Source organism: Eufriesea mexicana, unplaced genomic scaffold (genome assembly GCF_001483705.2).
Source record: "Eufriesea mexicana isolate 0111107269 unplaced genomic scaffold, ASM148370v2 scaffold1303, whole genome shotgun sequence".
Classification (NCBI taxonomy): domain Eukaryota; kingdom Metazoa; phylum Arthropoda; class Insecta; order Hymenoptera; family Apidae; genus Eufriesea; species Eufriesea mexicana.
This window is the reverse complement of record NW_016909433.1, coordinates 346559-372857: the sequence shown is the minus strand read 5'-3', so window position 1 is coordinate 372857 and position 26299 is coordinate 346559. Positions and strand designations below refer to the sequence as shown.

General features: G+C 29.8%; 7 protein-coding genes across 12 annotated transcripts; 4 read left to right on the top strand and 3 right to left on the bottom strand.

Annotated features, from left to right (window-relative positions):
* Nucleotides 1–6: 6 nt before the first annotated feature.
* chic (profilin chickadee) lies at nucleotides 7–5480 on the bottom strand. Of its 2 annotated transcripts, none has more exons than XM_017900560.1 (3): nucleotides 5228–5480; nucleotides 1573–1854; nucleotides 7–333 (listed from the first exon to the last, which is right to left on the bottom strand). In XM_017900560.1, the coding sequence occupies exons 1-2, from the start codon at nucleotides 5336–5338 to the stop codon at nucleotides 1585–1587; spliced, it is 381 nt and encodes a 126-aa protein (XP_017756049.1). In that variant the 5' UTR covers nucleotides 5339–5480; the 3' UTR covers nucleotides 7–333; nucleotides 1573–1584. The 2 variants fall into 2 exon arrangements, with proteins under 2 accessions (XP_017756049.1, XP_017756048.1); XM_017900559.1 differs by having other exon boundaries at nucleotides 1585–1854; nucleotides 5228–5478.
* A 491-nt stretch (nucleotides 5481–5971) lies between these two features.
* LOC108547836 (lethal (2) 34Fd) lies at nucleotides 5972–11868 on the top strand. The gene is made up of 16 exons (XM_017900519.1): nucleotides 5972–6205; nucleotides 6280–6325; nucleotides 6417–6631; nucleotides 6713–6849; nucleotides 6933–7145; nucleotides 7228–7456; nucleotides 7542–7961; nucleotides 8074–8356; nucleotides 8438–8675; nucleotides 8778–8871; nucleotides 9863–9979; nucleotides 10057–10298; nucleotides 10361–10732; nucleotides 10898–11078; nucleotides 11287–11502; nucleotides 11624–11868. Exons 1-16 carry the CDS (start codon nucleotides 6140–6142, stop codon nucleotides 11861–11863), a joined length of 3309 nt encoding a protein of 1102 aa, XP_017756008.1. The 5' UTR covers nucleotides 5972–6139; the 3' UTR covers nucleotides 11864–11868.
* A 315-nt stretch (nucleotides 11869–12183) lies between these two features.
* LOC108547843 (sperm-associated antigen 7 homolog) lies at nucleotides 12184–13304 on the top strand. Its single transcript, XM_017900531.1, has 5 exons — nucleotides 12184–12338; nucleotides 12416–12483; nucleotides 12564–12652; nucleotides 12724–13064; nucleotides 13133–13304. Exons 1-5 carry the CDS (start codon nucleotides 12260–12262, stop codon nucleotides 13255–13257), a joined length of 702 nt encoding a protein of 233 aa, XP_017756020.1. The 5' UTR covers nucleotides 12184–12259; the 3' UTR covers nucleotides 13258–13304.
* Nucleotides 13305–13612: 308 nt separating this feature from the next.
* Nucleotides 13613–16484, bottom strand: Exo84 (exocyst complex component Exo84). Its single transcript, XM_017900526.1, has 8 exons — nucleotides 16379–16484; nucleotides 15928–16289; nucleotides 15449–15751; nucleotides 15233–15377; nucleotides 14661–15143; nucleotides 14442–14572; nucleotides 13903–14319; nucleotides 13613–13819 (listed from the first exon to the last, which is right to left on the bottom strand). The coding sequence occupies exons 1-8, from the start codon at nucleotides 16473–16475 to the stop codon at nucleotides 13613–13615; spliced, it is 2145 nt and encodes a 714-aa protein (XP_017756015.1). The 5' UTR covers nucleotides 16476–16484.
* Nucleotides 16485–17076: 592 nt separating this feature from the next.
* On the top strand, nucleotides 17077–19151 carry LOC108547842 (protein SMG9). 2 transcript variants are annotated; one of them, XM_017900530.1, is made up of 9 exons: nucleotides 17077–17166; nucleotides 17386–17582; nucleotides 17663–17709; nucleotides 17787–17976; nucleotides 18071–18367; nucleotides 18428–18572; nucleotides 18651–18771; nucleotides 18870–18981; nucleotides 19055–19151. In XM_017900530.1, the coding sequence occupies exons 2-9, from the start codon at nucleotides 17419–17421 to the stop codon at nucleotides 19131–19133; spliced, it is 1155 nt and encodes a 384-aa protein (XP_017756019.1). In that variant the 5' UTR covers nucleotides 17077–17166; nucleotides 17386–17418; the 3' UTR covers nucleotides 19134–19151. The 2 variants fall into 2 exon arrangements, with proteins under 2 accessions (XP_017756019.1, XP_017756018.1); XM_017900529.1 differs by lacking the exon at nucleotides 17077–17166 and having other exon boundaries at nucleotides 17289–17582.
* A 318-nt stretch (nucleotides 19152–19469) lies between these two features.
* Nucleotides 19470–23900, bottom strand: NC2beta (negative cofactor 2beta). 4 transcript variants are annotated; one of them, XM_017900522.1, is made up of 3 exons: nucleotides 23619–23900; nucleotides 23421–23459; nucleotides 19470–20031 (listed from the first exon to the last, which is right to left on the bottom strand). In XM_017900522.1, the coding sequence occupies exon 3, from the start codon at nucleotides 20023–20025 to the stop codon at nucleotides 19522–19524; it is 504 nt and encodes a 167-aa protein (XP_017756011.1). In that variant the 5' UTR covers nucleotides 20026–20031; nucleotides 23421–23459; nucleotides 23619–23900; the 3' UTR covers nucleotides 19470–19521. The 4 variants fall into 4 exon arrangements, with proteins under 4 accessions (XP_017756011.1, XP_017756014.1, XP_017756010.1 ...); XM_017900525.1 differs by lacking the exon at nucleotides 23421–23459; XM_017900521.1 differs by lacking the exon at nucleotides 23619–23900 and having other exon boundaries at nucleotides 23421–23555.
* Nucleotides 20610–23352, top strand: LOC108547838 (mast/stem cell growth factor receptor kita). The gene is made up of 8 exons (XM_017900520.1): nucleotides 20610–20839; nucleotides 20918–21140; nucleotides 21227–21390; nucleotides 21463–21709; nucleotides 21770–21973; nucleotides 22039–22453; nucleotides 22514–22773; nucleotides 22883–23352. Exons 1-8 carry the CDS (start codon nucleotides 20610–20612, stop codon nucleotides 23303–23305), a joined length of 2166 nt encoding a protein of 721 aa, XP_017756009.1. The 3' UTR covers nucleotides 23306–23352.
* Nucleotides 23901–26299: the final 2399 nt, after the last annotated feature.

Here is a 26299-nt window from a genome sequence, read left to right as displayed (position 1 = left end):
CTCTTCGTCGATTACAATTTGCGCGATCATTTTCCAAAGTAAATGCCTATGAGTTTTTTCGGAAGTTATTGCGCGCACGTGAGAGCGCGTATGCCTGTTCCCCGAACGTCGACCGGCCGAATCGAAGAGGAGAGAACGACGACTGGAATATGATAGCTGTGTTGCTGGTGTTGTTGCTGATGTAGTTGCTTTTCATCGAATGTCGCGCGGCAAGCTTGCGGCAGTTCCGGCGCGACTCGTGCGGCATGACGCATTCCATTCGCTGTTCATTAAAATAATCGATCGTATCGTTTAATATTAATATTAGATATTTATGTTGGGTCCCAGAGGTTACTGAAACAAAAAGAAAAGTGGAAAATGTTCCGCTGTTAATTTCCCTGTACGATTACATTACCTAGTTAATATAAAGGATAGAGAGAAAAAAGAAAAAAATTCTAACCTAACCTAAAATGTACATAGCTTCGTATTTTTTCTCTTTTCTTCCTCTTTCCTCTCTTTTCCCTTTTTCTTACGGAAAATTCATTTGTACAATATCATGCTTCGCATTCGATCGATTTCTCTGTCAGTATCCTTTATCTCGTTGTCTTTGAACAAATAACGTGATACGAGCTACGCGCTCCGTTCTTTCGCGTCTCGACTGATATACTACAAGTCACGATACAACGAGGTCGTAAATTAAATCATCCAGAAGCGGCATCGACTGATGCCACCGCGCACTTTAAAATTCTCTACAATATAAAAAAAATGACTTAACGTAGCAATACTTCATTTACAAATATAAACTAGCTGCGAATATTAATTAATATTTCGACAAATTAAAAACCCAAGAAAGAAAAATAATAACGTAAGTATAAATTTTTCTTTCGATATTAATTTGTACGAAGCATTGGCACTGGATTAAACGTTCCTTTTTCGGCCCTGATCGAGATTTCAGGTCCTTACAAGTTTACTTTAACTCCTGGCTGATTTTACGAGCTCGCTATAACCGTGGACTATACGTTATAAAGAAAAGTATTTGTCCTGCGCCTCGCAGCATGCGCGCGCGATCCAAGCACGAGGGACGCGCGCAACTATAACGTCGTGATTAGTCATCGTGGCAAGCTGATACATCGAGCCAAAGCGGTCGACTGAAATTATGCGAGAATGACTCACTTATGTGCGTGTCGTTTCGTACGCGCGGAACAAATCTTTGAATTTCACCCTTTACTTCGTACTTGAAAATGTGTTCAAAAATTAGACAGCGTGAGTTCTTATTTAAAATTAACAGCATATAGCTTCCACGACATAACGAGGTTAGAAAGTCGGTCGTGAGCGTTAAAGTTTACACTGATTGGACGAATCGACGGAAATCTGACAGGAGACAAAAGCCCAAAATCAAAGACTGGGTTCACACAAAATATAAGCTTAGCTTTAGTTCAATTGAAAAGCGTAGAATACTGCAGCATATTATGATGCCAATTGCTACCGCTACATAATACTTTAATTTATCACCTCATTATATCGTAGTGACTATTGTACAGACGCGACAAAGGTTCAATGCTAAAACACCATACTCCAATGATAGATACGTACGTATATACCAACCTAATAGCCGCAGGACACAAGGTAGTCCCCGAGTTTTTCAACGACCGATGCGGCTTGCTGTGGCTGTATAGGGTCTTCGTAAAGAGAGACAACTACCGTTTGCATCGTCTTCATGCAGTGGACGCCGACTTTGCCAAGTTTTGCCCTTATCACTCGATCCGTACCTGACAGGTAAATGTACCTGTTGCCGGCCAAGGTGACACCCGACGACGTCAGAATGTCCTGCTCTTCGAATCCCTGGACCAATTTTGTCAACTCCTCTTTACTTACCTATGCACACAAATCGTCATACGTTCGTCTTTGTATAAATGCCAATTTAAAACAAAATAAACATATACAAAAAAAAAGAAAAAAAAATTTAAAAAAAAGAGGAAAAATACCAAATGAGATTTTGGCGATAGAAATTTTGTAGTCTTCTATCATTATCTCACTCGTGCATACCATTCCCTACCTACCAAAAATTTTACCCAATTTCGTAACAATCGGTTGGTAGAGAAAAATAAGTAGAACTCATCCGATATAATTGCCAATCATATCGATGCGGAAACGACTTTAAGATATTGCATATTACCCTTATTATTATTGGTTTGCACTCGGAGCGTAGCACACAAAGATATAGGTAAGAATTTCGTATGTGTCAAAGATAAAGAGAGTCCAGCAATCGTGATAAAACGAAATAATCATTTCTTCTTGCGAAAGCACTTAGACCATACGCATAGAAAACATATCTAGACCTACAATCATTTTTGATAACGATTCGCGTCATCTAGAAAAAATATCACAACACGTGATACGCACTACAGATGCACAATAATTGTTGCCCACCTCGCAAACGACAGGCAGCAAACCTCATAACATTCAAGTTTTTCTTTATATTATGGTAAAAAAAAAACGCGTGTTTAGCGTAGTTAGTAATATTTGATAAAAATTTCCAATAATAATAAAAAAAATTAAAAATTAATGAAATGTTTGATCATCCTAATTGGATGTTTACGTTTCAAGGTCAATTTTGAATTATCTCACATTAGATGAAAACAGATACTTGTTTACAATCGTAATAGGCGACGTTTACACCTAACGCGTCATTTACAAAGTATAATTTTTACCAGAAAGGATTTGACAGTAGCTGCACGTCGTCGACCTCGTGACACTTTTGTTTAAAAATAACTAGAAACGGTAGTTTTAGATTTAGATTAAAACTACCGATACGATGATCCTTAAATCAACATTAACTTACTGACTCACATAAAAGATTACATTGCAGTTAAAAATTAATCTAGAAAAAAAGGTATTCAAATTATTACACTTTCGTTTCCTCTTTCTATCTCGTTACTTTACTTGTTAACTCTGAATCACAGGTTATTTAACTAATCTATGCTGATTAAATCATTGCATAATCTAATTAAAACGCGTTATGTATCTTTAAAGCGAAATAGATTATAATGGAAAAAACTATAAATAAAATTAGAACAAAAGAAGATTTTATCAGAAATTTGATCGGGCGCCAAAACGCCCATTTCGCGACTCCAGGTACGGTACTGTGGGAGGTTGCTGCCCGGCCGGCATCGCCATTTTGGCATTCGTAACCGGAAAGTGTGTGTGCGCGCCCGAGGCCACGGTGCAGCTGGCGACCTTTATCTCTACGTTTCACCGTCTCTCCGCGTAAAACCTTTCTTCGAATCCAAGAAAGAACTGCTTTACCTTGTAACCGAACACGCTTCGCTCTTGCGTTGCCTTTCTTTCTCAGAAACACTGGAGCGGCCGGCGCTCGTCCACATTTGATGGAAATTTGGTCGTCGCTGTTTGCAAACCATGTACGCCCAAAATCATCTTTCAATTTTGCCCGCAACTCGAGACTATGTTGCAAGCATAGTATATAAAATCATTAAGAAATTATGATTTAGAAATGATAAAATGTACAATAAAATCCAAAAATTAATTGATATGTTGTCAGTTAATCAACAAAAATTAGAAAAGAAAAGATGTATATATTTAGAGGAAAAACCTAACGATCTAACAATTTATACAATGAATATTAAACAAAATTCAAGTCAGCATGTAAAGAAAAACTTAACCCCCTTAGGTTCTCTGAATTTGCTCATTCCAACTTTTTCAATGTTTCTAACCGTCCCCCTCGGTCAACTTCATTTCACTAGCACACGCTAATTCGAGGTCCTTAGAATTTACCGACACGATTCGCAAGAGCTTTTTAAATGCAACGCGGATGGCGCGTCGATCGGGCTCAACTTTTCTAGAACTGTCTCCAATCGCTTTTCGTAATGTTAAACAATTTTACTTGATATGTTGGCACAAAATAGGACAAAGAACGACAAAATCTCAAGTACTCGAATACGTCAAATCGCAAAATAATAATATTCGAAAATTCAAACTATTCGATGTCTACTAAACCTCTATCGTATATGTAACAAAATTTTTATTTCTTTTTACAGTCTTATATTTTATTATAACTCAACGAACATTTTAAAGGCAAAAAAGATAGAGAAAAGATAGTAAAAGTTGATACATCGAACATACACGTAGGCGTCTCTCTACGTATGTACGTCTTTCGATAACAGAGAATCGCTTCCGAAGATATGAATCATGTCTCGTTTCGAACATCAATGTTAAAATTTTTCTTCACTTCGAAAGGTAAATATATGCAACATAAGTGCTGAAAAATGTTATGGATGAATTGGCTTCAATGAGCAATAAAAACTACCACTGAGAATAGGAGCCACCATTTCCATGGGCGGCAGCGGCAACGTGCCCGGCAGGCAGCCATGTTAAACTTAGTCGAAAACCGTTCAAGTTCGACCAGGCAAAATTTTCTGTAGTGAAAATTGCCACACCCAATCTTGTCACATTACTTTTTTAACCATATGAAGAGAATTTTTTTTTAAACTCGAGAGAAATAAGTCCATTCGCTTATTCTGCGATTAGTTTTTTCAATCGATTCGGCAATTTAGACGATGTATCTACCATGGCCGGTTCCCTGCTGCAGACATATTTGGGCGGTGGACAAAAATCCTCGAGAACATAGTCAATAAACAAAAATGTTGATTGTTGTCGATTGAATGGTAACAAGTTTAAACTATATCCAATAACTTAATCTCGAATATTACTTGATCTAACCGGCGTCGGTAACACGAGGGGACAACCATGCCGGGTCAACACGCGGAACTTGAAGGATTTTTACCATTTATTACACACACGACAATGTATAATTTCCTATTTCGTAAAAACAAGATATGCCGATGATTACGTGGCATAATTTTTTCACCATGAAACTGTCGAAATTTATCAGATTATTTCGCAAAATTCACTTTCAATTCCAATAGAACATATTAAAACTCGTGCGTGCTTAACCATTACATGTAAAATTCTATCACCAGTAAATATATACATTAAATACTAATCACTAGTATATCTTCTACCCGCGGTGAAAAAACGCAGAAAGATGTTCGATACTCGATCAATTGCAGTGGACAATAATTAAGGAAAAACTAAAAAGACGAGAAATACCAAATGCAAGCTACTACTACCATACATTTAAATTTTTTTCAGGTATATTCAGTGCGTACTTTCCCTCTTGTCGGCTAGCTAATAATAAGCTTCCGAGGCGTTAGTCGAACGATATACTCACTTCGAAGCCTTCAGACTTTGCCCAAAGATTGCCATCATGCCCCGCAATCGCAGCTTTGGTAACACACCTAGACGCGACCAGCTGCTTGTCAACGTAATCCTGCCAGCTCATTTTTTAACACAAGCGGCTCGACTCAATCGTTCACCACGCCACTAAAGACACAACCCGTCACCGACTGACTCTTCTCACGACTACCTATATGCGCTGAACGCCGGCCACACTTCTCTCTCGCCCCTCCTCTCGTCTCTTCCTGGTTAGTAGCGACCCCTCTTGGCCCCTCCAGACTCACGGGTGCCGATGATCGTGTTCTCCCCACTCTCGATAACCGGCTGGTAATTGACTACCGAACAGTTGTGCCAACTTATAGATTTAGCAATCGATATATTGAAATCTCGATGAGTCCTCGATATTTACAAAATTGTATTTCTTCATCTTATTTTCTTTTCGCCGTTTTATTTCAATTTTCAAATATAAATTTTGGTATCATCTTTCTTCTATTGCCCACATCGTTTTATAAGAATTTTTATTCTCCGTTTTAACTTGTCATATTCTTCGTGACTGGTCTATCGATTATAAGGACTAATCTGAAGGATTTTAAAACTACGCTTATCTTACATCGAAATCGATATATTTTAACTAATAAAATGACAATATAAATTTTTTATATTTCATTTTCCTAGTTAATCTTTATTGTTCTTTCTAGTAATTTTTGTATTTATATTGAACAAAGAACATTATGGCGACCTCTTTACATCAAGTATCCATACGTATTTACAACATACGTACGTGTATATGTACGTATTATGAGAATAGTTCGCACGTGCTGTACCGTTTTATTTTTTAATTAATTTTAAACAATGTGAATAGTAAATTTAACACACTTTAATATTGTTACATGACATCTATTTTAAAATGCAGGTTTCTTGTCCAAACGATGTAAAAATATATAACTTGAGTGCTGGAAAATCTCTTCCAGAGGTAAACATACATCTTGTTAGTTATTGTTATATAAAACTTAATTGTATATTGATTTTTAATTTTTATTCCATTAGTGGTTGTCTGAACGCAAAGCACGTAGCTTATTAAAGAAAAATGTCGGTAAGTAAAGCAGTAGTTTGATAAACTTATTACAAAATATAATGGTATTATATATAAACATTATTTATAAGTCACAATAATATTTTGTTAGATATACGACGTCGAATCGAACTTATCCAAGATTTTGATATGCCTGGTGTTAGTACTTCCATCAAAGTTACAAATAATGGTCAATATATTTTAGCGACAGGTATATATAAACCACGTGTGAAGTGCTTCGATGTAAAGAATCTATCTTTAAAGTTTGAAAGATGTTTTGATTCTGAAGTTACCACTTTCGATATATTATCAGATGATTATAGTAAAGTATGCAAATATATTTATATTTTGTATTGCATTGTATTTTTGTAATTAAGTTTAATGTTTGATCATTTATTTATTTTTTAGCTGGTATTTTTACATTGTAATAGAAATGTTGAGTTCCATGTTGCTCATGGAAAATATTATATACTAAGAGTACCTCGTTTTGGAAGGGATATAAAATATCATTACCCATCATGTGATCTTTTTGTTGTGGGAGATAGGTGCACAATAGTTTTGCTTATAATCTTTAGTTAAGATTATAAATACTTAAAACATACTTTCATTAGCTTGTATTGTGTTACAGTAATGAGATTTATAGAATAAATCTTGAAAGAGGACAATTTTTGCAGTCTTTTTTGACAGAGGCATCAGCAATAAATAAGTGTGAAATAAATCCTGTACATCATCTTCTTACTGTTGGAACAGAAGAGGGAAAAATAGAAGCATGGGACCCCAGAGTTAGAAATAAAGTTGGTGTTTTGGATTGTGCTTTACACTGTGTTGGACAAGATAATAAGTAAGATAGTATAATAGAATGTATAGCTTCAACAAAAATTCTTCACATTTTCAAATTTAGTATTTATTTTATTATTATTTAGATTAGAAACAGTTCCTGCAGTTACTAGTTTAAAATTTCATGGAAGTTTAACACTTGGAGTAGGTACATCAACTGGACAAGTATTGCTATATGATATTCGTTCAAATAAGCCTTTTTTAATAAAAGATCACATGTATGGATTGCCTATTAAAAATATTGAATTTCACCAAAAAATGGATATGGTTTATTCCATGGACAGTTCTATTGTGAAAATATGGGAAAAAAATAATGTAAGTGAAATTTGCCTTGATATATATAAAAAAGGCAAATAAAAATAATAAATTTCTCTGAATGTTTTAAAATAATGTTCTATAGGGTAAACTGTACACATCCATAGAAGCACAGCATAATTTTAATGATATGTGCATTTTACCAAATACTGGAATGCTTTTAATTGCTAATGAAAATACAAAAATATTAACATACTACATTCCTACCCTTGGTCCAGCACCTTATTGGTGCAGTTTTTTGGATAATCTCACAGAAGAATTAGAAGAGTTAAATTATGAAACCATTTATGATGATTATAAATTTGTAACTGAAAAAGAATTAAATGAATTAAGTCTTTCACATTTAAAAGGAACCAATCTTCTTAGAGCTTATATGCATGGCTATTTCATGGACATTCGATTATATAGGAAAGCAAGAGATGTAATGAAACCATTTGAATTTGAAGAATATAAAAAGAAAAAAATTCAACAGAAAATACAAGAAACTTGTGGTAGTAGAGTTCAGGTATTAAATATTTCATTATCCTGTAATGTGGTTTTAGACGATGTAGTGTAGGATAAATCTGACCCACAACACACGTGCGCTCACATATATGTATATGTATATATATTTGCAGATTCAAAAAATACCAAATGTAAATAAAGAACTTGCATTAAAGTTAATGGATAATGAAACAAATGTGAAAAAAAGGAAAAAGAATTCCAGTCTTCTAACAGATGAACGTTTCAAACAATTGTTCATCAATCCAGACTTTCAAGTGGACAAAAACTCAGAAGAGTATTCGTTGTTAAATCCTGTTATCTCCCAGTTGAGTAAGGACAAGGCAAAGAAATTAAAAGCCAAGATAATTGAGGAAGAAATGAAAGAAAGAATGGAAACTGATCACGCAGAAAACGAACGCCATGGTTCTTCAAATATTCATTTATTTACTACTTATACATATTGTAGTGATTATTTAACAATGAAACTTATACTTTCAGATAATAGTTCAGATGAAAGCTTTATTCATGACGATAGCAGTTCAGAGGATGAAAAACTATGGGTTAAGGAAGTGAAAAAACAATATCGACTGATAAAGAAAAATGAAAAACAAATGCAAGAGAATAATCAAAGCATAGAAAGTAATAATGAACATGTAGAGAATCAACCTCAACTGTATGAAATTAAAGACAACGTAGAATTCAAAGATGCAAAGCCAATAACAAAGAAACGAAACAAGTGCGTATATTATGTATATATGTTAATATATAAATGTATTTCCAAAAATTTATTTTTATATTTTATTTCATACCGTCATTATTATTATTGTTTTATTTTTAGAGCTACTTTGGAAGAAAGACTGAGAAGTCACGAAACCAATGATAAAATTTTTAATTCCCGTGGTAACCGAGAAATGACTTTTGTTATTGAAAAGGTGCATATGTTATATATATATATATATATATATATATATATATATATATATATATATACACAAAGTACATAATGTACATGTTCATAAAATACGTTCTTATATCTACATATACATATTTATTTACAGAATAAAAAAGCAGGTCGGAGAAAGTTATACGCGAAAAGACATGAAAAAGAATATAAACAGTTACTAAGACCAGCAGGGAACTTACACAGAATAAAACGTTAATATTTATTGTTGTATTTAGTTTATTAAATACCAAATGATTTTTTTCAGAATAAATATTTTTACATCACTATTACTTCGTTATTTTAAAGAATAATCTTTATACTCCTTCACCCCACCATTCCGTACTAGAAGTTGCCTATACCATAAATAAAATAATTTATTTCGATGCGATGTGTATGTATATCTTGACAGAGGTGAAGTGTCATCTCAAAAGAGTGATATAATTAAATTCATACGTTAGGGTGAATCACACGAAGTACCGATACAAATGTTTTCTTTTCAAGTTCAAAAGCATTGTGCCCGTTTGTCGAGAAAAATGACATTGGTAAGTTTTGGATTATATTTCATGTAATTCTTTATTTCTATTAATTAACATTCCGCTCATATACGATCCATTATATCGGGATTTTATCATATAGATACATTAGTGTCAAATTTTTATTTTTGAAAATTTAACAGTTGGTGTATTTGTTTGAACAAATATCCAAGGTAATCATTTTTTACATACTAATTACTGTTTATTTTGATTTTGAAGATCTAGTCATAGTTTATATTCAAATCATTTGTAAATCTAGAATTTGATATTTTACATTTACTTTTTTATTTCAAATAGTGATGGATTATAAAATTTATATTAATGATAATGTAATTATGTACAAAAATTGTGTTATATTAAATTCTTTTTTTCATGTTATAAAATTGAAAAACAAAATTATCAATAAAACTAAGTGTTTTAATTATTTTTAATCATTATTGTTTATAGTCAAGTTCAAATAATGAATCAAAGAATGGGAAAGATCCTCCTCAACAAAACCATGAAGAAACAATGCAGGAATCTATAGCATCTGGGTTATCAGATTTGCAAATGCAAAGTACAGAAGTAGGTGTATTTAATACTTTTCTTCATGTATAAACATATCAAATGTTGTAAGTTATATATTTTCTGTTTTTCAATAGGTTGGTGAAATCACAGAAATGCCAGACTTTGAGATATTAAGTACTTCTGCAGTACTTCATTATTGCAAACATAAAATATTAAGACCATATCTGAGATTATTAGGAGTAATGGGTTTAAAACCAATAAGCAGTGATGATTCACAAAGATGCTCCTGTTATTGTATTTTTGCAAACCTTCATACTTTTCAAGTTACAATATTTATGTGTATTGGATACATTTTACAATACATGGCATGTTTTAGGTAATAGATATTTGTAATAATACTTCTAACATGACTGTTATCAAGTATAATTATCTTTCCAGGAGAGACAGAGGTTTTTGTTATAAAAAAATGCCTTTAAAATTTCAAATTACATCCAATATCAGCAAGCAAGAAGAAGTTATTTGTTTTGGAAATATTGTATTTAGTTATCTAGTTCCTAGTATTTTGCATTTAGTTGCATATTTATATACCGTATATTTATTTCGAATCAAAGAAAATGAGCAATTACAAAATTTAATGGAAAGAGCATTTCTTTTATCTTCTAATCCTGTAAATCGTGGAAATCAAAGCAAACTTGTACGAATATTATGGCTATTTATAGCATTAAGCCTAGTGTGGATAATTATGGCATTAATTACAGTAAATGTTTTAATGGCCCAAGAAAGCATTGTATTTCAGTGGTTAGAACACAGGTAATCTTTTTAAATAGAATATATACTTAATTGAAATATTTTATGATACCGAAAATTGATCACTCTTTTTATTGAATCATATTTAAATTCATATTTTGAAATATTATTTTTATATTGTTAGTATTGTTTCATTTTGCATTTCTTTCCAATTTATTTTTTGTACAGTCCATATCAAGTAAAAATAACACTAAAGGTACTTTTAATTGTATGCACATTATGGCATGATATGGTTCAAGGAACAATTATAACCAGTTACTGCTTACAAGGACAACTTTTACTGGCACATCTGTATTTTCTTCGTGGAAAACTACTTCATCATACTTTAGCTCCTATCGATTGGATGAGGGTTCGTAAATCAATTTCTGTATAATTACGTTCTTTATGAGAACTTATTTATAACTCTTATTTATAATACTTATTTAATTTTAATTATAAATACCTTGTTTATAATTCAAAGAAAAAGAAATAAAATAAAATATAAAAATTTTAAACAAAAGAAAAGAACAAATAAAATGGAAAAATCAATACCATTTTTGTTCACTCTTACATTACAGGAGATTAGTGAATTTAAGAAACTCTTGAAATATTTTAATGACGAATTAGGACCTGCTGTATGCATTTACACAGTTGTAAATTTATCATGGGCTGCTGCAGGTACGATCTGGTTACTCCGATATGATAATAGTAACACACAAAGTAATCCTGTCACTTGGGTTGGAATAATAAATGTAATTCTTTGGATTTTAATATCGGTAGTTCCTTTTATTCAGGTATGTTCGTTTACGAAATTTGATCAGAATAGACATTTTGATATTTAATATTACATGTAAAACATCAGAAAATTCAAAAGTAGAAGAGAAAAGTTCGAATATCTTTTTTATTTTCGAATAGGCAGCTCGTTTAACTACTGCTTGTTCTATGATTCGAAGTATCGGACATGAAGTGCGTATTCGACCATTCGTTTATCAAAGTACTCCGGATGAAGATCTTGATACTATACTTCTATATACATCATCGTTAAAAATGTGCGCCAGGTTCTTCAGAGTACCAGTTACGGGTAGATGCCTTTGTCTCCTTCTGACCATAGGCAGTACCTTGATCCTTACATTAGGACAATGTCAATTCTTCTAACTGTTTTCCATATCCTATTAATCAGCATTGGATTAATATCAGATATTAAAATTTTTTGTAAGCCCTGCATGTAACTAATTATGTACATATATTTATTATGATAAATATATTTAATTTATTTTCAATTTTTTCCGATTACTTTTATTTAACAAAAATTATCATTAAACGACGTATATTATATTCTTTTTTTTAACATCGAACATTAAACCAATAAATCAGTATATTTCTATGAAGCAATTGCCATTGGCTGAAACATCGAGAATTTGCGATATATCGTTGAATCGTTGCGCATTTGATAAAGCAAAACACGATAACGAAAAATAGTCTAAAACTTTCTTGTCTCTTGTCTCTTGTCTTTTACGTGCAAACTTATTCAAGTTTCTTGAAAATAAAATCATGGATCTATTAGGATCTATCCTAAACTCAATGGATAAGCCTCCTACGATTAGTGATAAACAAAAGGCGTTGATGAAAAGTTAGTTAAAAGTTAATCTATATCATAAATGTTCAAGCAATTATCATAATATTTATAAAATAACTTTTACTATGTAGAGCAAAAAGAGGAGTATCAGAAGCATCAAAAAGCTGAAGCAGAAAGATTAAAAATTTTCCGAGAAAAGGTTTAATTTTGTATCCATAACCTGATCTTTGTTGAATAAGGTTATTACGTGTATATTATAGTTTCTTTTATGTTGACCAGGTAGAAAAAAAAATTAATAAATTTCTTCAAGATGATGATGCAAAAGAATACAAATTTCCCCCAATGGATCAAATTTATCGGAGTATAATGTACATAAAAAAAAGATTATTATTTCATTTATTAACAAAATAATACTTTAATGCCTTTTATTATATTATAGACATGATGTTGCTGAAGTGGCAAATATATGGGCATATTCATTTGGTGAAGAGGGTATTGATCGTCATATTGTGATTTTTAAAAGAGAATATGCTCCATCTGAAGATCAATTAAATGCATTACGTAGAGGAGAAGAATGGAATGAAGAAATAGCAAGGAGATTAGTAGAAGAAAGGGAAAGACGAGCTAAAGAAGAGCAAGAAGCTGCTATTAAATCTAAAAAACGGAAAGATAATTTTGTACCAAACAATTATTACAAAGATAAGTACCAACATCTAATTGGAAAGGAAGCTGCTTTAGAAGCAGCTAGAAAAACAGAAGCTAATAGTAGTTATGGCTGTGGTAAGTAAACAACATTATTACATATTTAGTAAAACATATTTCATCATTAATTAGAAAATTTATTTCAGTCCCTAGTGAAAATAAAAAAGATCAACGAAGTATAGAGCAAACATTAGCAGATATACGAGCTAAGAAAAGAAAATTAGAAATAAGTGTCGAAGAGTCAAAACATAACAACAAAAGTGCAAAATAAAATAAAAATTATCCAGAGTGATGTAAAATATTTAATATTTGTTTAATTTTTAAACTGTAAATATTTTATATTAATCATATAACAGAAAATCAAACATTCTTATGTGAAACTATTTGCACTTTTCTGATAGTAGCACACAAACTTCTGTTTATTCTATTTATTAGTATTATTTTATGTACCTGCGATAGAAACAAGAAAGAATATTGAAATCCAATATATGTATTTACTAAGAAGTTCAAGTTAACTTATATATACAATATAATACAGACAGCACATACATTGTGAAACTTTCTATTATCTTCTGTGAAAACTGTTTCCTATACTTGTATATGTACACTTATATTTCAATTTATAATTAAATATATTCTGTAGCAGAATATTTAGGTACTGAGGTTTTAGGAGTAGTTTTTGCTTTAGTTGGAGATGAGGAATCGAATACAATTTGTTCTTTTAAAGCCAACAATTTCTTGAAAATTTGATTTGTAGTTGATTTGTATAATTCTAGTCCTCGCATGATGACGACATCTCGTATATATGAAGCATTATCATGCACCAGTTGTTTCTAAAAATTCATTAAAGGAACAAATATTTATTTCAAATGTCATATAATATGATATATATAAAAGAAGAAAGAAAATTGATTACCTCTGGTTTTAATTTTGGGTTTGTAAGAGATATAATTATGTGTTGTACTTGAATTCGCATCACTGCTATTAAAACTGCATCTATTATAGCCATTAATTCTGGTGTAGCAACGCTGAGACAATCTTCTAATAGGCTTACATAAATTCTTGAAAAAGCTAAGGAATTATCAGTCAGTGCTATCCAACAATCATTTGCTAAATAAGATGATGGAATAGTTATTCCAAGATCGTCAAATTCCGTTAACAATTTTTGCACATTTTTATGAGTTTCTAAATTAGTTGGTCGCCACGTATCTTCGGCTATATGTATTTTAACGATATCGACATATTTCTCACCCGTATCTTGTATAGCTTTTGCTAACGGGGATCTAAGCTGACCATCCAATTGATAACGAAAATCCATTCCTAATTGCGTTAACTACGAATCAAATATAGACCACAATTATATGCTTTGAAATCATAATAAATGGATAACATTATTTGTAAGAAATTATTATTTAAATAAAGTAAAGAAAATACTAATTCCGAGGACTATCGTACCTGATCACAGTGACTTCGGACACAAACTATACATTCTACTAATGTGCTTAGAGATACTTGTGGAATAAAAAGTTGTTTAGTTAAATGTGTTGTTAAGTGTTTTACTTCTTGACTACACCAAACGACCAAACCTAAATTGTATATATAAAATGTTAGAGATTAAAAAGATTGACAATCAAATTTAAAATAATATTATGTATTATATTATTTTTAACTTACCAGATGTACAGTTTGTCGATTGCGGGAAAATTTTTAAGAATTCTTTTGTGATTTCAACAATATTACTAAAAGCTATTGCGCTAAGCTGCTTTACATAAGGTGCAATGGCTCCTTCCCGTTTGACTCGTTTTAAACGTGCTTTTAGTACAGCACTACATAACCGTAAATATAGTTGGCAAGCTTGAGCGCTTACACGACGCGCACTTCTCAGTCCACTACCTTGCAATGATTTCGCCTCTGCACTTAATTCAAGTTCCTTTGTTAAAACATCGATCAATGATCTTCCTCTATCATTTACTTTTGACTGAATTTCAGGTAAAAGTGGTGTCATTTGTGCATCTTTTAAATAGGCTTTTGCTTTCTCCAGAAGACTATAAGCTTCCTCAAAATGACGCTGTGCTATACAAGAATCTAAATCTTCTGCCACTTCTAACATCCATTCTGGAGGAGGTTCATGATATTCCGTATCTTCATCATCTACACCTACAAAAGAATAACTGAAAAATTTAATTAAATTTAATCTAATTTAATTTAATTAAATTATGTAAATTTGATCAAATTACCAAACATACCGAGGGTGTTAGAGTCGAGTGACATTGATCGAGAAGGTATTGTTGTCTTTTCTTCTTTTGATCGCTTATCACTGCCTGGTACATTTGGATTATCTTCAACTAATTTCATTCTTTTTGCTTGCTCACACTTATCTAACCATTCTTTCTGTAAAATGAACTATTATTCAAATTCTTTTTTAATGATTTTTATAAATACTGTTATTGTAATACACTAACTTTACTTGTTGCAGTTGCACATTGGAATACCCTTGTATCAGAGAATGCTAGAAGTTTGAATGCTAACTTCACTGTCCCAAGATCTCTGACATTAACAATTGCCAAACTCTCAAGATTATAAACAGCTTGCATTTTATACCTTGGGGGTCCTCTCCTACTCCCATTTGCTAACCACGAAGCGATCATTAAAATATCATTGAATAAATATGCGTGAACTCTTTTCAGTGGTGTTCCTTCTAATGAATCTAATTCTAGCAAAGAACCTTCATGTAAGCATATACGGCCAGTTGTTTCTGCTAAACTCTGTTGAATTAAAGCAAAAAACCATACTTAATGTTATTGTAGTTATTTATTTATTATTAATATTAATATTATTTATTTATTATTGCTATAATTTTAATTGCTATACATTACATTGCTATACAAACAACATTAATATATTGCTGTAAATTTAAGAAAATTATATATTTATAACTTACCATAGCACCTTCTACATTTTCAAGTAACTGCACTAACTTTTGTTTCTGCTCTTCTTCTTTGGCAGTGGAATCATTAACATCTTCTAACTGTGATTCAGATAAATCTTCAAAAGTAACACCAGTAGTTCTAGTAGATCCTAATGTACTTAATAATGAACGTTGTTCACTGAGTAACTGAGATAGCTGGTACATTTCACTTTCTAAATGTGAAATTTCTTTAGCAGTTTCTATAAATTGCATATAATTTTGATAAACGTTACGTTTTAATTGTGCCGAAGTATTATTTGCAAGTTCCTGAATTTTGGCTCTTTGTTGCCTTAATTCATCTGCTCCAACGCATTGTGCACTAAGTTCTTTCACAACTGCAAAAAAATTTCATGTATCATATTTTACAAACATTTGTAATTTTTATGAACACAAATGTTTTGTTTACTTGCAAATGTTTACCTACATTTTTCAGGATTAAAATTTTCGGTTGCGAAAACTTTTGCTAAACTGTTAGCCATTGTAAAAAAATATTCACTACGTTCTAGACAAATATCTTTCATTTATGTTCAGAATTAAAAGTTAATTTCTTCGATTTCGTACTTCTAACGACATATCATTTGAGTATTCTTAATATACTTGTAGCATTTAAGCACGTTTATTTTAGCCAGTCTCGAGTCTGGAATCATACGTCAATCACAACGTGTTGACGTTTCTTACAAATTAAGCCAAGTTTGTAACTTGCAATACCAACACAAAAATTTTACTTTCTAGTTAGTAAACCTAGTTAGTAGTACCTAAAATTTTGTTTAGTCACATTTACCAGATGAAGGATATATCTCAATGTTTTCAAAGTAAAGATTTAAAATCATTATTATCTTACTTACCATTATCTTCCATGATTATATCATTTATTTTATTTTTCTTATATAAAAATTGAATAAATTTATTTCAAACAAATTCTTTAAAGTATTTTTATTTTAAAACCATTCATATATTTGATTTTTAAAATTTGTTAGATACCAGAAATTTTAGTGACTTTTAAATACTTACAATTGATATTATATTTTATTTTTATTGGCAATTGTGACAGAGTTATTATTATCAAACATGAACTTAATAAATCAAAATTAATTATTTGTAGAAAAATTTATACACATTTATGAATAGAAATTATTATATTTGCGTAAAAGACATGACAACAATGCATCGTTCATTGTTATAAATACATAGCGGCTTACATCTTATAAAAAAGTATTATTATAAATATTAACAAGACGATAAATTATTTCCATTTGTTTTATTATAACATATATATTATTCTAAGTTTTAATGCCAAAGATTGTGTAACTTGTTATACCTAAAATATAATTAATTTAAAAAGTTTTGGGTATATGATAATTAACATAAGGGAATGTATTTGAAAAGTTTCATTTATAAATACCATTTATAATGTTAATAAATATTCTATAGATATTTTACAGAATGAAATAGTAATCGAAAGCAATGAACGTACAAAAAATGATGCCGATTACATCTAAAGATTCAGAAGTAAAAGATGGTGATGGTAGAGGTACAATCAAAGTTATAGACCGCCCAACATTTATACTGAAAACTAGAGAGGGTGAAAACAGAGCTGTGTCTCCAAATCAACGTAATGGTGGTAACAAGTACACATAGATTCTTACATAAAAATGTATATAAAGCTATATTTAAATTCCTAATTATTAAATATTATATCAAATTATAGAAAGGAAGGTGATGGATCTACCACTGTTCCATCAAAGATACAAGATCGTGAGATTTCTTTTCTTCTAAAATTAAAAATTTACATTTTTAATATAGTTATAAACTTAATATATGATTTTCTTTAGCGGTTCGTACTATATTATCCACATGTCTTGAAATGACAAGCTGTGTAAAATTCATGGATGAAAATATGCAACTCTGTGAAAGTCCATTTGAATTTCTGTGTGATCAGCAGGATTTCTTGGTTGTTGGATGTTTAGGAGCTCAAGGTGTTGGAAAATCAACTATAATGTCTCTTTTAACATCTAATTCTATGTTAGTATTTTAGAAATTTTTATGGCTATTTTTTTTTTAAAAGATTAATTTTTTCTTCTCTTCTTTATTACCATGATCTGTTTTATCAATATAGATCTGGTATATTTCCAACACAAGATACATCGCATCATGAAAGTGGTGCAAATTGCACTACTGGTATTGACTTTTATGTAACAAAAAATCGAGTGATATATTTAGATACACAACCTATATTATCTGAATCCACAATAGATTATTCCATATCTTATGACCAGAAAAAGTCTGCAACAGACTTCATAAATACAGAAACTAATTTAGAGCTACAGTCTTTACAGTTTGCAGCATTTCTCTTTTCAGTTTGTCATGTTATTATTTTTGTACAAGATTGGTTCGTTGACCCAAATTTAGTTAGGTAAGTATAACACAATTCCTACTGTATCATAAGATTTTGTAAATATAATATAATGTATAGATTTTTACAAACTGCGGAGATGTTAAAACCAGCCTCAACTAGCAATATGGATCAGGATTATGTTGAGTATTATCCACACATTGTGTTTTTACACAATAAAGCTGAATTGCAAGATTTTACTCCTCATAGTATGGAAAAAGTAAAGGTATTATACATGTATTATTAAAAGTATAATAAATTATTAATAATATAAAAAATGCTATAATGACATATATACTTGCAGGAATTTTATAGCAAATTATTCTCCAGTTCTAGATTACAAACTCATAGTGGTTTGGATATGAGTAATTACTCCATGGAAGCAGGATTAAATTTGTTTTTTATACCCCGCATTATAAATGAAGGTATGGTGTTTAACATCATCTAAACAATTATATTTTAATTTGAACATTATAAACATTTCAGTGCTTGTACTAATTAAATTTTTATTTTTTAATCACAGAAGAATTTACGATGCGTCAAAATGAAAAAAAGCTAATAGAAAAGCTAAAGACAAAAATACATGGTGTTAACAGAAATTCAATGACTCCCTCTACTTTAACAGAAAAAAACTGGTAAACATAATGAATAAAAGCAATTTTTTTTCATTATATTTTATAATGATTGTCTTATAATTTGATTATCTAGGTATCATTATGTATCAAGAGTGATGGAAGCAATTAAGAAAAGTCATCTTTCTTCTGAATATGGTAGATTAATGCCATAATTTTTAGTTTATATATATACGTATAACTTACACAAGTTCTTTTATGAGGCAATGTGCATAAAATGATAGAGAAAATAAATGCAATAATACACTATATTCCACATAATTTATATATTTTATAAGAAAAAATGATTATGTTTTGTTATTTATTTAGTTTCCTAACAAGATCACAGATGAAAAAGTAATAGGTTCTTACATTTCTGAAAGTTACATATATAATCAATAATATATATGAAATTGAATAAATCAAAAAGAAAAAAAAAATTAAAGCAATACACTGTTGCAAATAGCACAAATTTTTCTACAATGAAGGATCATCTCTTATCTGTTGCGAATGATTCGATTTTGGACAAACACATTGAAACAAATCAAACAATGTAAACTTAATTTACGAGTAATCTTCTTGTTCACTATCAGCTTGTTGCATCGAAGCCATTTGTGCAACTGCTTGCAGTTGTTGCCATTGTTGTTGTTCAGCTACTGCTTGTTCTTCTCTTGCTTTCGCAAACAATTCTTGTTGTTGTCTAAGCAATTCTTCTTCTGGTATTCCTAAATTTTCTAATCTAGTACTCTGACGTCTTCGTTTAGCTGCAACAGCCTTGCAATCTCGTAAAACTGCCTCCGCTTCTGCACTATAGTCTCCAAATCCAAGCTTTTCAAGTGCTTGAAGGACATGTTCAGCATTTATGGTTTTTTTTTGTTGTTGATTACAAATTTCATTTGCTTCAGAAGAAAGCAAATGAATAAATTCTGTACAACAATTTAAAATTAATTCTCGAGATTCGTTTGCTACGCGTACATGTGGTAATATTTCTTTGATCATCTTATTAATCGATGCACGAGGTAAGGTCAATTCGTCATCTTCAGTTGGTGATATAGCAGCCGAGGCCATATTTTTCTATAACATTCAAATGAAAAATTAACTTGTCTTCCTCTATAAAAATATATACATGATTAACGACCTTTCATTATGTAAACGCGTTCATTTCCGACTTTGTTATCTTTATCAAATTATTAAGTTTATTACAAGTCGTAAAAACTATTCTAATATTATTTGATTGTTTATATATGTTTATATATATAATATAATATATATATATACACACGCACAAAATAATAAAAAAATGTACGTACTACAAATTTTAATGTTATCTTTCTCTTTTCCTTATTACTTTTCTTACTAGGTTCAAAAATTTCGATACTCTATTAAAATATATTTTACATAACTAAATTGCTAAAACATATGTACAAATAAATGACGGATTTGAAACGTTCAGCTTATCGTCTTATCACGTACTCGAAAGTTTTCTTTGCAAGAAAAAGATTATCAGATAGACTGTTTATGGATACTATTATGTCCATTTTCTGAATAGGCGCTAGACCGTATATATTGTGAAATATCATCTGATTTTCAAATTAAGTTCAGGCTAACAATTTAATTACTCATGATCAAATTACACTTAACTTGAAAATAAAATGTTAATGCAAATTCAATCGTTGCTATTATATAGTACGCTCATATCGTTTTATTTATGTATTGGGAAACATGCGGAAAATACGAACGAAGTTGTTGGTATTGTGCGAAATTTAACTGTGAATCTTATACAAGACTCAAAATACATAGGAAAGCAAGATGCATATAAATTTTTAAGATTAAATATATCTTGGTTACCTCCAAACAGCATTAGGCAACCTTCTTTTTATAGGTAAACATTTATTAGTAAATATAAGAAAATATTCTATCATTTTGTTATTGATTTATCTTGATTCACACTTGTATATAGCATTATAGTTAGGAGCATATCAATAAGGGAAAAGACAAATACTAGTGAATGCCCAGAGGGATCATTGTTTTATACATTGAGGGGCAATAAAAAATTTAATGTGCTGCTACCTGAATACAATAGTTTAGTTGATGTGTCAGATCTATACTTACATCCCAATTGTTCTTACAAGGTGCAAGTTTTTGCTAATCCAAGAACAAAGTACTCAATAAATACACCTGAAGTAAGTTATTGGTACATCATACTATGCATACAATACTTATAAATTATTTATGTAGAACTAATGATAAGTTCACTTAAATTGTATAGGTTCTTTATACAGTTCCTAAATGCTTAGATCATACATGCAGTTGCATTAATGCTGAAACAACACTACCAACTCCAAAAGTAAATGTTTCTCAAAGCCACAATCAGATGGTTGTAAATTGGACCTCAACTTTTAATACATTTAATGTTCAGTCTTATATAATCAGGTACTCATATGAAAATATAATTCATACTTAGTATATTTAAACCTATTTTGATATATATGTACTATTTGATAGCATTGGTATACCTCTCTTCATGTCACGAAGCAATTTGTCTGTCTATAATATAACAAGAATAGCAGAGGTGCCTGCAAATAAAACTATGTTTATATGGAATTTAAAATTTAATAACCAGGATATACAAATTAAAGATGGTTATAAAATAATAGTTAATGCTGTGAATTATCATAAATGTTCTGGTCCAAAAGGCAGTTTCATTATACATTTTACACCACTGAATACAAAGAATGTTAATCACAAAATGGTAAGTTATTAACAAAAATATTTAAGAAAAAATTAATTTGTAAACATTTATATTTTTTAGTGGTTTATACTAATTGGAATAATAGCCAGTCTTATTTTATTTGGAATTCTAAGTTTTGTGTTATATCATAACTATAATTTCTTTGTGATAAATCAAAACAATAGTTCAATTAAGATACATAAAATTTCTGAATGCAGATCTCATCAATGGACAGAATCAATACTTCAGAAGCATAACATTTTGTATATTAAACATGAATCAAAGGTAAAAAGATAATTCTATTATCTATAGTGTGCAATTCATATTATTAGTTAAAATAATTGTTATAGGAGGATTACATGAAAGAAATAGACGAATTAAAAGTACCATTCAAAAGTGTGAAATTAATACGTGAATTAGGTACTGGACACTTTGGAAAGGTATATCTTGGTCAATTAGATGATAAAAACAATACCTTAGTTGCTGTAAAAATGTCACAACAAATAGATATGTCAACTAATTCTGAAACACGACAACAGTTTATAAAAGAAATTGAAATCATGAAAATGACAGGAAATCATCCTCACTTAGTAAGACTTATAGGCTGTTGCATTGAACCCTCTGAACCAATATGTATTGTACTTGAATATATGCAAGGTGGTGATCTATTAACTTACTTGCATCAACAAAGGCTACATCAGAGTAAAATCATTTGTCACAAGCAAAGTAACCTACAGGAATTAAACAAATCTGATTTTCAAAACAGTAAGTAATTTACTTTTCTATAATTTTATTGAACTCAAACTATATAACTTTTATTTTTAGCTTTGTATAACACTATATGTTCTACTATATTAAACAAAACAAATAATTGCAAATCTAGAAAATATACAAATATTACCAACAATTATAGAGGAGAAGCAATAGATGAAAAAAATAGTTGGATTGGTAAAATAAAAAGACATCAATTTTTAAAATTTGCTACAGAAATTGCTATGGGTATGGTGCACTTAGAAGCTAAAGGAATTACTCATAGAGATCTTGCAGCAAGAAACATACTTCTTAATGCAGATTTAACACTCAAGGTATCTAATTTAAAGATTAAAACATTTTGTAGTAATTTATAAAATGTAAATTACTTGATAGATACGAAGTTGAAATAATTTACTTGATCTTTTTATTAATAACACTCAGATATCTGATTTTGGACTTTCACGTAATGGTGTATATGTAATAAAAAATGCAGAAGAGAAAACACGTCATCTTCCAATAAGATGGATGTCTCCAGAAGCTTTAAATAACCGAGCCTTTTCTTCAAAAAGTGATGTATGGTCTTTTGGGATAGTTCTTTGGGAAATTAGTACATTAGGTGATTTTCCTTATTCAAACATACAAGATGATTGTTTATTACGTTATATTATTCATGAGAATGGTCGTCTGGAACAACCAGACAATGTACCTTCCAATATTTATAAATTAATGCACTCTTGTTGGACTACAGAGCCTGATAATAGGCCAAATTTTACACAATTGCTTTCCGAACTACAAATTCTAATCACATCTTTGGATAATAATTTTTGGACCATATCTAATCCTTGTTACGTATTACCATTTTAAAATAAAATCACATAGTATCGATCATTTGTTTATTAAACATTTAAAAAAACAAGCATTTCGGAAAACAATAAATATACACTTACATAAGAATTAAGGAAAAGAAAATGTCACTTACGCGTTATTTATTTACAAATCGTCGATACGATCTGAATTCCTAAACAGAATATTAACAAACATTTATACAGTTAGGAAACTAACGATCTACTTCCAATAACAGAACATCCACTTCCGATAAAATCATATAAAGTATGTATTCACTTCGTAATTTCAAAGTTACATATTACACAAGTTTATACACTCAATTGTTACATACCAAAAGAAATATGAGTACACAAATAAACAAACAATAATTGTGCCGTTGATAGGTATACGTTTAGGTATTAATTAACACTCATTTTAGAGCAATAAAAGTAATAAAAATTGTCTGAACGGATACTTGAAAACGTTCTTATTATTGATTTTTTGTTAAATAGAAATAAGCCTTTTAGTCGAGCTTTATATATTCATAGTATAGTTTGATACATATGCACATCAGTTCATAGACATTTGTTGACTACATACGCCCTCTTTCGGAGAAATTTGTAAACAGAGTTACCAGGCGTGTATTATATTCCCTTACTTTTAACAAGAAAGTAGGAGAAAGGGTTTAGGAGTAAGAAATGACAATACCCGAACTCCACAACGCGTATCTGTAATTCAACGAATGTGTCATGGAGATGAAGATATTTGAATAGGTGATTGAACATGCAAATCACGTGACAGCCACATGGTTTGGTTTAAATTCAAAATCAAAAGTATAACTGTACAGCATATACTAGAAACTGTTTTTAAACGATACCTTTTTGCGAGATTCATTTTTACGATTTTTTTAACATGTTTTTTTCAATCACGTAATTTTGTAGACATGTTTTGTTTATATTTGCACAATATTTTTTAATGAATTTTGCTTAGTTTTACCTTCAATCCTGAGAAGTCGGTAAACGGTAAAAAATCTTCTTATCAAATGCAGTTCAATGTTTTAAATAACTTTTTCTACTGTTTGTTTTAGTTTAACACAAATTTTGTACTTTGTTGTAAATCGATTGTTTTACGACTTTAGTATGCATTCACTGTGTAAAAAGAGTTCTAGTTATACAATAGTATTAAATGATTAAGTTTAATAAAATAATAAAAACAAAGTAACAGAAGAACAACACAGAAGAGAAGAATGAAATAAATAACCGGAAGAAAAGTACATAAAAATGATATTTGTAAGACTTTTTTATTTAGGAACTTTATTAATTGTTGTATGGATTCTAACATATATTTTCTCTTTAGATTCCTAGAGATATATGAAGAAATTTTATACAAAAATTTATTAATAGTTCTGGATAACTCTTTGGAATTATAAGTAGCAACTAAATGAATGGAACAATAGAAACTTCTTTATTGTCTTGTAATAATCGAAAAACGATTAAATTATATTCTTCTGTCATAACATTTGCATTATTCATATAAATTCCCATTACATTTTTTATACTTAAGTATAAATTATCTGTAATGCTGTTTTTAATTCTTAAATAATTAAGTAAATATGTCTGTATTTCCTCCTTGTGAACAAATCTTATTAAAATGCATAAGTTTTCAAAATCTGAAATATCCGTACTTTCACTTAATAAGATAGAAAAGATTTTATTTTGTAAAATTTGTATATATTGTTGAATTGGATTTACTTATAATATCTTTTGTAATTAGTTTTAGAAATAAATTACGTCGTTATTTCAAATGGCTGTTTGTATAGTATGTTCATATAATACAAATAGAAATATTGAACATGTTTTATAATATCCATAACAATTCTTAATTTCGTCTGCTTGATTTCATTTTTTGTAATGTGGACATAGATAATTCCTTTAGTATTTTCAATTTTTTTGATCTTCCCGCTTCTTTAATCTAATTATGTGTTTTATGCATAATTGTATTAATATATTTCAAAACGTTACTTCTTTCAACTCCAAAAACTATATCACTGGTTATGCATTTAGTTTTATAAGAAATTCCATTGCTTAAATTGATGTACCAAATAGATCGAAGAACCACTTATTAAGGAATTTGTGTCCTTTGGAGAGTTTCTTTTGGGAAGGACTCATACTGCTGTTACTGCCTATTTATAAAATATTCATTATTATCTAGATTTAAAAATTATAATAATGCACTTTCATAAAGATAAAAATGTTCTTTATTAAATTTAAGTTAATGCAAAAATATTAAACATATATTTTATCAACTTCACAAGATATATTTTAATCTGTAAGAGCTGGATCCAGTTGGGAAATACTAAAACCTAAAGTTGGAGTTAGAACATTCTCACTATCATAATTTGTAAAATATCTATTATTATTCATTTTTAATACTATGATAATATTTATGATTTTTATGATTTTTATTACTATGATAGTATTTATGTATCTCAAAATTGAGGAGTATAAGAAAGACTCAAAATGTAATTTTTACAAAAAAATTTTTTTCCATAAGAATTATATTACGGTAAATTCTAATATTATACATGTGTCAATATTAGTAAATAAGGAGTAAAGTGTCATTAAAATAATTAATCCATTTTTTAGTATTTCATATCTTGTATAGTATGTATGATATATAATCAGTTTCCTTTAAGCGAAATGTACCAATAAACTTGGTATTCACAATCGCATCTCGACTTTAATTATAACAGTTTAAGTTTCTTTACTCATCACTTCTGGCACCATCAGTCTTTTTCAATAAATTACATAATGGACTTACAGCTTTTTTTAAAATATAAAAATGATTTTGTTATTAATTAATAGAATTTTGAAATATTCAATTAAAGATATTGTAAGATCATAGAAAGTAATATAACCCATATAATAAGTAAATTTTGTTATACTTTGTTAAGTGGCATTTTCACAAACAAAAAGTAGTTTCTTTAAAACTTCAATTTTGATACCTTTAGCCTTTTTTATTTCTACTATTCAA

Coding starts and splice junctions, on each gene's coding strand:
- LOC108547838 (XM_017900520.1), top strand. CDS start 20,610: ATGTTAATGCAAATTCAATCGTTGCTATTATATAGTACGCTCATATCG. Junction 21,391..21,462: donor GTTCAGTCTTATATAATCAG/GTACTCATATGA, acceptor ACTATTTGATAG/CATTGGTATACCTCTCTTCA. Junction 21,974..22,038: donor ATATTAAACATGAATCAAAG/GTAAAAAGATAA, acceptor TAATTGTTATAG/GAGGATTACATGAAAGAAAT.
- LOC108547836 (XM_017900519.1), top strand. CDS start 6,140: ATGCAGGTTTCTTGTCCAAACGATGTAAAAATATATAACTTGAGTGCT. Junction 9,980..10,056: donor TGCAAATGCAAAGTACAGAA/GTAGGTGTATTT, acceptor GTTTTTCAATAG/GTTGGTGAAATCACAGAAAT. Junction 11,079..11,286: donor CTCCTATCGATTGGATGAGG/GTTCGTAAATCA, acceptor CTTACATTACAG/GAGATTAGTGAATTTAAGAA.
- NC2beta (XM_017900522.1), bottom strand. CDS start 20,025: ATGGCCTCGGCTGCTATATCACCAACTGAAGATGACGAATTGACCTTA.
- Exo84 (XM_017900526.1), bottom strand. CDS start 16,475: ATGAAAGATATTTGTCTAGAACGTAGTGAATATTTTTTTACAATGGCT. Junction 16,290..16,378: donor AAATTTTAATCCTGAAAAAT/GTAGGTAAACAT, acceptor ATTTTTTTGCAG/TTGTGAAAGAACTTAGTGCA. Junction 15,378..15,448: donor GTGCAACTGCAACAAGTAAA/GTTAGTGTATTA, acceptor TTCATTTTACAG/AAAGAATGGTTAGATAAGTG.
- chic (XM_017900560.1), bottom strand. CDS start 5,338: ATGAGCTGGCAGGATTACGTTGACAAGCAGCTGGTCGCGTCTAGGTGT. Junction 1,855..5,227: donor CAAAGTCTGAAGGCTTCGAA/GTGAGTATATCG, acceptor TTGTGTGCATAG/GTAAGTAAAGAGGAGTTGAC.
- LOC108547843 (XM_017900531.1), top strand. CDS start 12,260: ATGGATCTATTAGGATCTATCCTAAACTCAATGGATAAGCCTCCTACG. Junction 12,484..12,563: donor TAAAAATTTTCCGAGAAAAG/GTTTAATTTTGT, acceptor TATGTTGACCAG/GTAGAAAAAAAAATTAATAA. Junction 13,065..13,132: donor TAATAGTAGTTATGGCTGTG/GTAAGTAAACAA, acceptor AATTTATTTCAG/TCCCTAGTGAAAATAAAAAA.
- LOC108547842 (XM_017900530.1), top strand. CDS start 17,419: ATGAACGTACAAAAAATGATGCCGATTACATCTAAAGATTCAGAAGTA. Junction 17,583..17,662: donor CAACGTAATGGTGGTAACAA/GTACACATAGAT, acceptor ATCAAATTATAG/AAAGGAAGGTGATGGATCTA. Junction 17,710..17,786: donor TCCATCAAAGATACAAGATC/GTGAGATTTCTT, acceptor GATTTTCTTTAG/CGGTTCGTACTATATTATCC.